The 13,173-nt window shown below is 45.2% G+C and overlaps 2 protein-coding genes across 15 annotated transcripts in view; one reads left to right on the plus strand and one right to left on the minus strand.

Moving 5' to 3' along the window:
* Positions 1 to 1,477: 1,477 nt before the first annotated feature.
* CLDN25 (claudin 25) lies at positions 1,478 to 2,868 on the plus strand. Its single transcript, XM_075909779.2, has one exon. It carries the CDS (start codon positions 1,494 to 1,496, stop codon positions 2,181 to 2,183), a length of 690 nt encoding a protein of 229 aa, XP_075765894.2. The 5' UTR covers positions 1,478 to 1,493; the 3' UTR covers positions 2,184 to 2,868.
* A 3,471-nt stretch (positions 2,869 to 6,339) lies between these two features.
* Positions 6,340 to 13,173, minus strand: part of USP28 (ubiquitin specific peptidase 28) — a 48,403-nt gene continuing 41,569 nt past the window's right edge. For 13 of the 14 annotated variants that reach the window (XM_075909767.2, XM_075909776.2, XM_075909766.2 and 10 more), the window contains 5 exons: positions 13,056 to 13,134; positions 12,351 to 12,430; positions 10,581 to 10,704; positions 9,293 to 9,491; positions 6,340 to 7,587 (listed from right to left, as the gene is read on the minus strand). In XM_075909767.2, coding sequence (XP_075765882.2) covers positions 7,412 to 7,587; positions 9,293 to 9,491; positions 10,581 to 10,704; positions 12,351 to 12,430; positions 13,056 to 13,134 — 658 coding nt within the window. In that variant the 3' untranslated portion in view covers positions 6,340 to 7,411. Of the gene's footprint in view, positions 7,588 to 9,292; positions 9,492 to 10,332; positions 10,457 to 10,580; positions 10,705 to 12,350; positions 12,431 to 13,055; positions 13,135 to 13,173 lie in introns of those variants that run through there. The other variant, XR_016347861.1, reaches the window with a different exon arrangement.

Consider the following 13,173-nt stretch of genomic DNA (forward strand, 5'->3'; position numbering starts at 1 on the left):
CCTCTTCCCGCTGAAACGGTTTTAGGGGTAACACCCTGCAAACTGGGGACGTCATAGTGGAGTCGATGAACCGATAAGCAAAAGCGTATCGGTGAATGCCATAGACGACACGCCCCCCGCCCCCCCCACATTTTCCAGCAGGCTGACCAGCAGCTTGGCTCAGTTCCAGCTTGTGCCGGGTCCGGGACCTACCCCTACTACTCTGCATTTGAAGTGTGTCAGGAGCCAGGCGGGCAGGCAGCCCGGCTCAGTTCCATCTCGCACTGGGTCCAGGAGCTCAGAGCCCACCCCTGGAAAAGGGGCTGCTGCCATCCCAATTTGCTGCATCTGTATCAGAGGCAGCAGCGCGGGGCGACAGGCAAACAGTCCACGTGGGGAGCTGGTTTTTAAGCTGGCCCCAGAGGCAGCAGTGCAGAGTGGCAGGGGGCTCCTCGGGAGTGACCCAGAGCACACTGGCTTCTGGCCCCACCTCTAGGGACTATAGAATAGTTGAGTAACCAATAAGAATTCATGAGGTTAATCGACTATTCAATTAACCGATATTTAACATCCCTAACCTGAAACCAATCCAGCTGCACCAATTCTGCTCTTCCACCAGCACAGAACCGATTCCTCCGCCTCCGTCTCCCCATGCCCATCTTGATGCTGCTTCTCTCTCTCATGTTCAATGCTGAAATGCACCTGGGTGCTTTACTCCACCTGCCCTCACACAGGGCTCCTGGAGCATTTGGTTCATGCCAGGATCACCCGGACAGGCAGAACAGGCAGAAAAGTCAACAGAAGGCCTTTATTGCTCCTAGTACTGGCTTTAACCGTACAAGCCTGGCCAGCATGCTGGATGACCCCCAAGTGAGGAGCACCAAATGACTGGAGAGACAACCAGATCCAAGACCAGACTTGCTCCAAATACTGCAAAGTCCATCCTTCAGGTGCTGAATGCACCGTGGACACCTACTTGCAGGATGGAATCTCAGCTGCAGTTATTAACAGACCCTCACTCACAGCCTGCTTTTAGCAGCTGAACCTGCCCAAGAGGGCTGAGGTGGGCTGGGCTAGGTTAGTGTGTTTTGCTTGAAACCCATGCTGCAGTAGTTGCAGAGTCACATAGCTGCTGTTTTCACGTGAGCTCACATACGGCAGTAGTGGCTGATCATTTGATGCCTTGCCGTACAGCACTGAATTGGCTGGCCTGCTGGAAAGCACTCCTGCCAGAATCCTTTCTCCTTTTTTTTTAATCCAGTAAAACCAACAAAACATGAAAATAATTGTGGCCACACCCAGGAATTAGTGGTATAAGCTTAAATTTCCCCCACGCTGCTCCTCTGAAAGCTAGAAACAAATAACAGCGCTCAGTCAATAGCCCGCCAACTGAAACAGCATACTCATGGAAATCAACTCTGTAGCACAGCTTCAAAAGAGTTAATACCAAAAGCTTCTGCTCAAACACCCAAACTCATCTTGACCGGCACACAGCTCACTCACACGGCCTCAGCATGGCTTGGAGCTGTAACACGAAGGTTCAACTGGGAAGCATATTTCTCTCATTCTTTGGATGGGTCTCATCCTGCGTTACAACTTTCGTGCCACTCTGGAAGAACCTCAACCTGGACTTGAATGAAATGGAGATCTGGACCATGGGGCTCTGGCAAGTCTGCGTAATGCAAGAGGAAGGGATTATGGAGTGTAAAAGCTACGAGTCGTTCTTGGCTCTGCCCTTGGACCTGCGGGTGTCCAGGATTTTGATGTCCTTCTCTAATGGATCGGGACTTCTTGGAGTTTTGATTTCCAGTTGTGGGCTGGACTGTTGCAAGGCATGGGAAGAAAAAACCTCTCTAAAGAAACAGCTAGCGCTTTGCGGAGGAGTGATTTTTGGCATCTCAGGAATTATGACCCTCGTTCCAGTTTCCTGGGTCGCTTATACCACTGTGAATGAATTCTGGGATGAAACCGTCTCAGAAATTGTACCTAGATGGGAATTTGGGGAAGCAATGTTCTTGGGCTGGTTTGCTGGATTTTTCCTGGTAGTAGGTGGGCTGCTCCTCATCGCCTCAAGTTGTGTGAAAGGGACGGAAATGCCATCAATGCCCTTAGCAGCTTGCCACGAACCAACGCTGCAAGATCCAGTAGCAACGCGACACGGGAGACAACACTCGCACCCCAAAAATGCAGATCTGGTAATTTAAGACTTTCAGCACAGGATTCTCTACAGCTCTCTAGTTCAGATTTTGAGGCAGTTCTCATAATTATTAGCTACTTTTTTGTGCATAAGGAATGATTAAGTCTTGCAATTGGTCTTCTCCTCCTGTGTGTTTGAAACTTTTAAATAGCAACCACTTTTCCTTTGACCCTTGCAGACTGAGCCTTGAACTACCGAATCAACAAGGTGAACACAGAAAACTAACGAGCACTTCATATCTCTAGTGACATTTTAAATGCAGCATTTTATTGATTAGTCTATTTGAGCATCTTTGAACATTTCTGATATGAAAGTAACATTTGTACACAGTTCTGATAGTTCTTGATACTTCAATGTTCATTGTAGGGAGAAAAAGGTGGGAGGGGGGGAGAAGGAAGAGGTAAGTTACATCTATTCATAGGAATGAATTCCACCACAAGTTATTCAATTTTATGGCAACATGTTTCTGTGCTCTCAAAAAGTAACTGCATCCTGAACAGCATAAAAGGAGAAGATTTTAGCAAGATTTTAGCTACAGAGCAATGCTGCAGTAAAGTGGCATCTTTTTGTTCATCTAGCAAAAAATTTCTTATAGAAAGCCAGTTTATACTAAAAATCCATTTTCCATGTCTATGAAAGATGTGAAGTCAGTGGCAGATTTCACCCATATATTTACTACTCAGTGAAATCATAAAAATATCAGATCCACAATTAGAAAACTATCCATTTTAATTCTTTTTTAGATCACTTGTGTATAACAATTTTAATTGAACTGTTCCTCTGAAGATCTTCTAAATTTTCATTTGGCGCGCGCGCACGCATGCACGCGCGCACACACACACACACACGTTTGTATGCACTTACTGGTACTACAAAGAGTTATATGGAATAAAGCTGTTAAATACTTGTTTTAGCCTGATCAGGAGTAAATGTGATGCTACAGAACTATTCAACAATTCTGTTTTGTTCTTTTTAAAACCTTTGCTTAAGATAAGGTCTGTGACAATGAGATCAAAGCAAGAAAGCTCCCATCCAAAACCAGAATTCTTTGGAGAAACAAAGAAGTTCACTTTTGGCTTTAAAAGTTTGTTTTTGTAATCTTCTCTTTGTCCCAGTGGAGATACCATTATGCATAGAGCAAGGTTATTCGCAGAGATTTTCCTAGCCTGGCTGAACCCCGGACATTTTAGAAACATTGCAGACAGGCCAAAGAATGATATTGAGGAAGCCTGATCTTTCTGAATAATCTACCCTCCCTCTGCCTCCTTGAAATGATGCAGTATTTCTTTAATGAATGGGAATTTTGCTTGCATGGATAATTGGGGATGCAGTCTCACACTCACAGCTTAATCCACCATCCACAGAAGAACTCTAACAGGATTTGGACCAGGTCCCAAGTGTGTACATATTAGAACCTTAAACCTCATGTTAAAAAGAACTGAAAGGAACCCACCGAAAATGCTGACGGACATTCTGCTTCAGCCAATTCTGCTGCTTGCCGTTGTCGGTTGAGTTTGCACAGAACCAGGATTGCTTCTGCTACTGACTTTGCCTCCCAAAAGCAACCAACCCCCTTTCCCTCCCTGCTGCCCCACACCCAGTCAAAACTCTGCATTTGTGGCAACAGGGATGGTTGCCGTGGAAATTGACAACAGACAATTCAGGGGCTGTATGAGCAGCAGCGGAGAGTCTTGTTTCTGTAATAAGGATGAAGAGATGCAAAATGCAGCGGGCCAGGAGGACATGCTTGCCTGGTGGAATGTGCTTTTCAAAGATTCACACACACGGTTCGCTGCTTTCCAGGGACCTGCCAAAATGACAAAGGCAAAGGAGACTCTCGGATGTCGGGTGCTACTGTGATCTGCACCCCTGGGAAATCAACACGGAGAATAATGGGAAGAGAAAAGTGAGAGTACAGAATTGTGGTGACAGTCCAGATTTTTTAGCTTCCGTGGGCTAAAAGCTTGTGGCTTTAAAGCTTGTTTGTGTTTGTGGCTTTAAAGCTTGATCCAATGTCAATGGGAGGATTTCCATGAAATTCCCTGGCACTAGCTTGGGCTCTTCAAGCATATATGTGTTATAATAAACAGGTCCTTTAATTTCCTAATATCTGATGTTTGCTGTGTGGCGATTGGAGATCTGTTGGTTATTATATTTTTGGCAGTAGTTTAATGGGGCAGGGAAATATCCCCATGAGTATACAAAGAGTGACATTCTATACACGAGGATGCGAATGGGGGAAATCCTATTTGGTCGCAATAGCTTTCTGCAGGGCAATGACTTGTATGGTTATTGCACAGACGGGGTCTTTAAAATGACACATCTTCTACGAGACTCCCAACATTGCACAAGGGATAAGAGAGAGTCCACAGTGGTGGTGAATGGCAAATATTGTTATCAGAGTCACGGAGTAAAGACATGACGAGAAATTACCTGTGTGGCAAAATAGATGGATACTTGGAGGACAGGGGAGACAAAGAGTTAGCGATAGTTCAGACACTATGCTCCTCCCATAACAAGCCAGACTTGAAACTACCAAAAACAGATTTCGGGAGTGATTTGGAACTAGATGATAATAGAGTAATAGCCAGGCTATGAGAGAGTCACTACCAGCCCACCTTGCAAAAGCAAGCCCTGTAGGACAATATAAAAAACACAAATAAGGCCAGGAAGTTGAAATATCAAAGGCCCTTCACTCCTTGCACTCTTAACCCGGGCCTATAAATGTCTATCTTCAGTTTGCCCATCGAGTTTCCATCTGGGAGGTATTTTATTTTTACAGCTGTGTTTTGAACTGTTGGAATAAATCTATGTTTTGCTAGGGAAATGCTAACAGAAGCTTAACTATAAAAAGGGTAATGGTTCTGCTATAATGTAGATTGATGTTAGCAACTGAATATGAAACTCAAAGATTTCAGTCCCAAATGAATAAACAGTTTGGCTGGAGGATCTTACAGTGTTTCTCCCCCCTCTTTGCTAATTTAATCCAACTGAATTATTCACTGCAGAATCTTGGAAATGGCTGCTTCCTGAAGGCATTCTGCATATATAAAATCTACTGCAAAATGACTTCCAATACAAAGTGGGGCTCTCTAAAGGAATCAGTTTTGGGTGGCCTGTCCTAAGAAGGAGGCTTCAAGAGAAACCAGGTAGCATCAATAAGCAGCGTGTGTCAACTTCTTTGGAATACGTACAGTGGAGGACAAGCGGGTGAAAGAGCTTCAGGTAATCCAACGTTCAACATGGGTGAATTTCACCCAGAAGTAGGATACAGAAAGTTTCTCTACAAGTGGCTCCATTTGTCTAGGCCTCAATTTTTGTGAAATGGGCTGATGTCTGACAGGACAAAGAATACAGCCCCAAGGAAGGATTCAAGAAATTTGTCTCCAACTGAAAAGCTAATCCAGAGTAAAGGGAATGTGCAACTACATTTATATGATTTATCTTGAAACTAAAAACAAACACACACTCAGACACAAAACAAGCCAGGAGAAAAATTCGAAGCAGCAACGCAAAGCTACTAAAAAATTACAGCTAGCTTCACCCTTCTTTAACTTACATTAGGACACAAGAGACTCTGATGCACTGACAACTATAGCAAAAACAATAAGTGCTTATGCTGGTTGTTTTTAAACCCTAGGTTTGTTGCTAACCATTTTTAACCCCAGGGTAGAACGTGACTAGTACCATATTTTTTCTGTATCTTTTCTACAATTTAGAGTATGTTAATATGTGATTAGAAACAATAGTGTTGCCAAGTCGTTAGTGACAGATTTGTGCAAAGTCAATGACTGATGGATTGAATCAACAGTACTACCTTTAGTTAACAACTAAAGAAACCAAACAGGACCATTTGCTTTAAATACACAGACACAAAATCCCCAGCACACAGCCCCGCAAAAAAAAAAAAAAAAGCAAACCACCCACCATACACAAACAAAGCATAGAACCCTCTCTGCCGCTAGATGTCATTCTTTCTTCACTGAGGAACTAGCACCGGTTTGGCAGGCCGGCCTCAAAGCTATCTTGTAGGTTCAACCTTTGTAATTTACGAAAGATTAAAATGATCTTGTGGGCCAATGTTCTCATTTCTTCTGTTCATTCCAAGGCACAGAAGTGTTGTAAAACTTGACGGCAAAGGAAAAAAACCAGAGAGGGAGCTATTTCACATCTAAAATAGAACAAATGGTTTTATTGCACATTTATAAAACCTGCATAGTCCTATCAAATAGGAATTCTTTCCCCCATTTATTCAGAACATTTTGGTTTCAACAATTTTGTCATTCAAATAAAACATAGGCTGCCCTTAAAAAGTGTTCCGCTGTGGTTCTGTCCCTCACTCCCCCAGTAAATTTTTACAAAAAAAATTACAAATATACACGCTTTAACGTTATTGTCCACTGCTCAATTTTTTCACCAATAACCTTGGTGGAGAAGGAAGTATTTTCAGATCTGAGAGAGGAATTCCCTTTGGGGCTTTTATTTCCTTTAGCTAGTTAGTAATTATCATCACAGTGATACGGTGCAGAAGACAATCTTTTAAAATTAGGTTCCATCATATGTCAGTATTTGCTTGTCTGTCACAAAAAGAGCCCTGCATATTTGTTTGACAGGTAAAAAGACGAGAGACACCTTTACTTCCTGTTTGACTTCACTCAAGTAAAATATGCAGCTGCATGCATGACTGCCTGTCTTATACACACTGTGCTCCATCAATCCTCACTGTCTCTCAGTCTCCCAAATCAATTCCTGCCAGCAGTACTTTGGCAAGATCTGAATGGATAAGTTCTTTCAGTTAAGAATTTAGAAAGGCGAGGACATACTTTCTGGAAATAAAGCTAAGAAGTGTCACTTATTTGTCAATGAACCATTCTCCTGTTCGGCCGTTGTGACCATCCCAAGTATCTGCGCCTAAGGGACATTTTTTGAAAGTGGCAAGAAACGAAGACACAACCCCTTTTTTTTGTTGTGGGGATGAGAAGCAGCTGTTACCACCAGCCATATGCTGTGCCATCTTGCTACCGTGATTCCTGTCCTTTGCATAATTGACAATTATTTCTTAAAAGTGCAATACTGCTTTGCATTCCTTTGGATCAACACCCATGGCTTGCATCTGGGTATGAAACATCTTTATCTGCCTATTCTCCCTCTTGCATTCAAATGTGGTCTGACACAGGGCATTATACCGACAGGTGGATTACTACGTGTCACATCTAGGGCCGGAAAGTTGGATGTTTATTTGACAGTCACAGGCGAGGCCCCGTGAATAGACTCCATCACGGCTGCGAAGCGGCTGCAGAGGTCATAGGGGGAGTTGGGCCGGATCTTCGGGGGTTCTTTTAGAACGATGACCTCTGCAGAGCAGTCCAGGAGCCTGGGGAGCAGTTCGCCCAACTTCATTTGCAGGTTCGCTGTGGAGGAGGATGCAAGAGTCAAATGCACTGAAACAGGAAGTTACCAAAAAAGGCCAAACACAGCCGGTTTTAGTGTCAGAACCCAAAACCCCACTATGCTTTTTATGTGATTATCTACCACAGCCTAACCCGGCTCACCCTGAGCGCACAGTGATGTGTACTGTTTAATGGAGGAGAGACAATGTCAACCCAGCCCAGACCACTGGTCTATATAAATCCTGTATCTTGTTTCTCTCCGGAACCAATACCATATGTTTCAAAAGGGAGAAAAGAAAAACAAACCAAGCTCACTCCCTGCCCCTGTCTTGCACACATGTACAGTCTACAATCTAGCTGCTTGGCAAACCAGTGATGTGAAGTTACTAGCAATATATCTGGAGTATGTTACTAGTGCAACTACCAATCTGGCTTTTCTTAATCCAGGCCACTTGACACAGTCACTCCAAACCTAATTCTCTAACCCTCAGAGTGCTACCACTCAGTCACTCCCCATCTTACAAGCCTGCATTTGCACTATATCTAGAATGGGCCAGGCATTATTTAGTCTTTCACAAATGATCACCTTTCAAGTGCTGGTCCAGCAAAGCCCAACATCAAACAAGTCAACCTCACGGGGAGGGACAGCTCAGTGGTTTGAGCATTGGCTTGCTAAACCCAGGGTTGTGAGTTCAATCCTTGAGAAGGCCATTTAGGGATTTGGGGCAAAAATTTGTCAGGGATGGTACTTGGTCCTGCTGTGAAGGCAGGGGACTGGACTCAATGACCTTTCAAGGTCCCTTCCAGTTCTAGGAGATAGGCAATCTCCATTAATTTAACCTTGTTACCCTCTGAAAATGCAAAAGCAGACACCCCTTTCTCTGAGAGAGATGCAGTACTGTAGCCCCAACAGAAGAGCAAATATAAAAGGGCACAGTTCTCCATTTTCCTCTTCTGACAGATGAAAAATCAACTGAATTAGTCTACTACACAAACCGTTTTACATACAACATGACTAAACAGGGCAGTGACAATAGACTCGGCCCCCACAACACAAGGAGAGATGGAAACTGCTGCATTCTGCCTGCCCCTTTCAAATCTCTCATTTAGGTGTCCTTTAAATGGAGGAGTTTATAAGAAGATCAAATTTGTAAATTTCTCCAGCTTTCTATTTTGCAGCAGCATTTGAGGAACAATCCTTCATATTTCTACCTCATTCTCCTGCAGCAAGTTTACCCTCTGCTGGTTAAAATGAGCAGTGTTAAGACTCTCAAGCCTGTTCTCTTCCCTAGGCCGAAAGGAGTCGTGGCAGCGTAACTCTGGCCCATGAAAGGAAATGCAGAACAAACACAGTTAGTGTGTCAGCGCAATCGCACTGGCTGAAATGTAGCTTTCAGTGCTAATCCTAAAGGACAGATGAAATCAAGTTACCTATTTCACATATTTTAAAATCATTTACTTCTTACACTTCAATGGTCAAGAATCTGTTTTCTGTGGCCGAAGGACAATCAAATTGTTCCATAACACAATTCACTCTAAATATGAGCACACTTTTTTTGGTGCCAGTCTAATTGCCAAGGCAGGCACATGGTACATATCCAGGGCAAATCTTAAGACTCTTCAGGAGGATTTGAAATGGGCAATAAATCCTTTTCCAGTTTAGACCAGTAGAACATCCTGACCACTCAACATTTTAAAGGAAGCAAGCCGCTCGGCAATTTCCTACCATCCATGTCTTCTTGTCCGAGATAAGAGCACCAGCGGTTCCTCATGACCTCAATGGCATCCAGGTCATCCTGGGAGATGTCATTATTGATAATGAGGTGCATGCAGGGGATGATCAGCTCATTCAGGATGTTAACGCCCTCCAGCACATCTGCCTCGGCGCTGCTCACAAACTGGGCCGCTGCCATGTCATTCAGCTTCTGTGGGAGAATTAGGGGTCGTAGAGATTTGGAAAAGAAAGCTCCGAATTCGGAGAATGAACAGGCTCCTGGGAAAGTTGCACATGACCCATGACTCCTCCACCTGAGAATAATGGGCGCTGCATGTATGCACCAAGGTCATGTAACCCTTTGAACAGCGACCCCCAAACTGTTTTGGTCGCCCCTCTCCCCTGAGTCCAGGCTAGAAGAGGGGCCAGCACCGGGGCTGTGGTGGGGAGCAGAGCCGCAGCTGGGGCCGTGGCTGAGCATGACACCACAGTACTGCAGAAAGCACTGCAACTGGGGGCAAGGCTGGAATGCAGCTGGGGCAGAGCAGGGCTGGGTGATGCCCCCTTCCCACTCCTCTGTGGGACTGGCCCAGCGCCTGCCGCTGTCCCCTCTCCCCCGAATGTGGGCACACGCCACAGTTAGGGGACTGCCACCTTCGATGGATTAGGTGAGAGAGAATAAATTGCTCCAAAATTCTCTCTAAAGTAAACAAACATCTTTGTATTGGAGATGCTAAGACACAGCTCCAGGAACCCCAAATGGATTCCCTGAGATCCAAACTCAAATCACTTCCCTGAATTTTGCTTCCTAGATTTTCTGTCGAGTGCTGGCAGGAGGAGCAGATGCCATGATAATAGGTGCCTTAGATATAATTACGTTGGCCTCAGCAGCAGCCACAATGAAGCACAAACTAAAAATAAGTCTCAGTCCACTGCTGCTTATTCCTTTCCTAAGGCGAGTCGCATCCCCCAATGCCCAGCAAAAGACTCACACTGGTTACAAAGGAAGAGGCAATGCTGGCTCCCCCCAGGGAAGGAAGAAGAGATATTACCCTTTGTGAAAAGCAAATGGCTGGAAATCCAAAGCATCTATCCCTTCTCTAAAAGGCCGTTTAACAACAAGCCCTCGTACGGTGTCTATAAGGAGGTGCGTGATGCATTTAGCCTTTGAGCAACCTGGAGAAAAGACACAGTTTTCACATGTGAACGGAAATCGTGAGCTCGAAGGGCTGAATATTTAAGGCTGACTAGTCTGCCACCGAGACTGTTCACTTTCAGTTGAAGAGGCAAAGATACAAACCAAGAGGCATTTCCTTCTGTACAAAGCAGTCAGTGATTTATCCACCCCTCTGTTGGGTCCTTTCATCAGCAGGGCAGCATTGCTTTGGTAGGCATACACCAAATAGCTCAGTGCTTCCTGATACCTTGAAGAAGGAGAAGAGTGTTGGGGACCATCACACCAGGTAACACACATTCCAAAAGCTATAGTCAAGCTGTTCACACACACCAGATCCCCCGGCCCCTGCCCCAGCTGAGACAGTGTTATTTGCTCCCCTCTCTGTTTTTCATTCATCCGTCCTCTCAAGAGCATCCCCTATGCTAGGCAGGGTTGCATTCCTTATGCCCCAGGGAAACTTGGACAGTCTGGTTTCAACTCCTGTATTTAGACTTTAGACTAGATTTCTCCTGGTTTGAACGGGAAATTGGAGATGAAAGACACTCTTACAAGTTTGGAGGACAGTATTTTTCTTTATAGACTCCAGGGTTTTATTTCAAGCTGGATGACAAAATTCTGATGAAATACGTTTTCATCAGAACTTGCGAGTTCATTTAAATCCAGTGCTTCCTAAACTTTTCAGCATCACGCCCCCTTTTTGATTTTTGAGAAACCCTCATGCCCCCCCCCCAAAATAGCAGCAGAACTCGTTGAGAAAAAAAAAAGGAACTGACTAGGGCCAAAAAACAGTCGTGGGCCCTTTAATTCTCAGGACCAGAGTAAAAAAAAAAGGTGCTGGTATTCCCTGGGAAAAGTTGTTGACCCCCCCCACCCCTCAAAAGTTGCCCTTTTAAGGTGGCCATTTTGAAATCTGCCCAGGATGCGCCATCCTCCCCCCGCCCCAGCCAGCCCGTGCTATGTGTGTTCTGGTGGATGCCCGAGCCAGGAAGAACAGAAAATACTGGACATATCACATGGTATTTTCCGAAATTTTTTACTGGACGGACCGGGCTCTTTCTGGGGGAGGGATTGACCGGGGTGGGGGGGGGGAGAGGGAGAGAGGAGGAGAGGGGATCACGCCCCCCCCCCGGAATTTCTTCGTGCACCCCCCAGTTTGGGAACCTATGACCTAAACATTCTGTGAGACTGAAGCTGAACCAAGCTCTGATGGAGAACTCCCTGACCTGCCTAATTTCCTGCCAACTTATCAGCCTGCTGGACTGCCTTGGAGTTGGGGACCCCAGGGCTGCCAGCGTCCATGGCTCCAGGGAGGCCTGCCAAGCAAGATCTCCTAGAGCCAGGGCTCATTCCATTTGCTGAGAATTCCAAAACTTGCAATTTGCATTCCAAATTGGAACAAACCGAATTCTGACATCCTCTGGGGATGGGAATTCTCCTTCTCCATACAGCTGTCTGGTCACAGTATGTGGGGTGGGAGAGCAGAAAGCCCAACTTTTCAGTTCAATGTCCCAGTGAGCACATCAATATTCCAGGATATGAGACAAATGGTTTTCAAACACAAGAGTTTTATTTTCATCCCACTTTGCGAAGAGCCAAGCAGTAATGGCAGCTAACGCACTAAATCCTCTCCAAGGACCAGAATGCAAAGTTCTGCTTAAGGAAAACACACTGGGGACTGTAAGAGGCCATGGCATAAAACCATCTCCTGACTCAGCACAACAGTTACACTCTGGCTCAAGGTCAGTTCTGAGCCTTTACAGCAAGGGGCACGGGCAGGTCGGCAACAAAGCACAAAGGGCCCTAAGTTGCAATAGGAAGAGGAACACGTGCTTTTAAGGTATCAGTTACCTCACGGATTCATCCAAAATGTAAAAGTAATTCAATTAAGCCTACTTTCTATTCTGGTAGAGTTCCAATCCGGTCAGCAGATAAACAGACACCTTGCGAAACAAACTGTAGTCTTCATGCCATTTCTGTTTGGGGGGGAACAGGAAATATTACAGGCTAATCAACTGTAAGCTTTCATGTGCATGAGTGTCTGGGACACCCCTCCCCCAACATACACCCGCAAAACCTGATGTGTTAGCTCATTCAGCCTTTGGCAGGGAGAGCTCTGACATGGAACATGAGTTCACTCAAGCTTAGGACAGGATCCCAACATGCTCATCCTCTCTGTTTCCCCATAAAGCTCCAGAACACAGCAGGACAGATGATCTCGGGCAATGTTTAACTCCAAACTGAGCGTGCCGAATGCATCCTCTAGAAAAAGCGTGAATCACAAACCACATCCCCCTCCTGCAGTTGGTGCTTTGTTGGGGGATACGGGGGAAGAGGTTAGCTACACATCCCATTCTGCTCATACACAGTATCCCACAGCACCTTTTGAAAAGAGTAGAGCTAAATAGAAACCCCTGTTGTCCTGATCAGCACTTCCCAGGAAACAGCTCCTAATGCTTCTGAGCATACAGCAGAGGCCCACTGGTGTGTAATGGTTGCTGTGTTTGCACAGCCAGTGCCCTGCCAATATCTTGCTCACTGCTTTGAGACACCTCCAACACAAAGGCATTAGAGAGAAAGGAAGAAGGTCTAGTCCCTCACCTTATATTCCTCCATGTTCAAATCATCGGGACCAATCTCCTTCAGCTTCGCGCGTGCTACTTGCATAATGCTAATTGACCTGCTCAGGGAAACAGACAGAGAAATTGGAGAATGATGA

Source organism: Pelodiscus sinensis, chromosome 25 (assembly GCF_052426305.1).
Source record: "Pelodiscus sinensis isolate ZL-2025 chromosome 25, ASM5242630v1, whole genome shotgun sequence".
Classification (NCBI taxonomy): Eukaryota; Metazoa; Chordata; order Testudines; family Trionychidae; genus Pelodiscus; species Pelodiscus sinensis.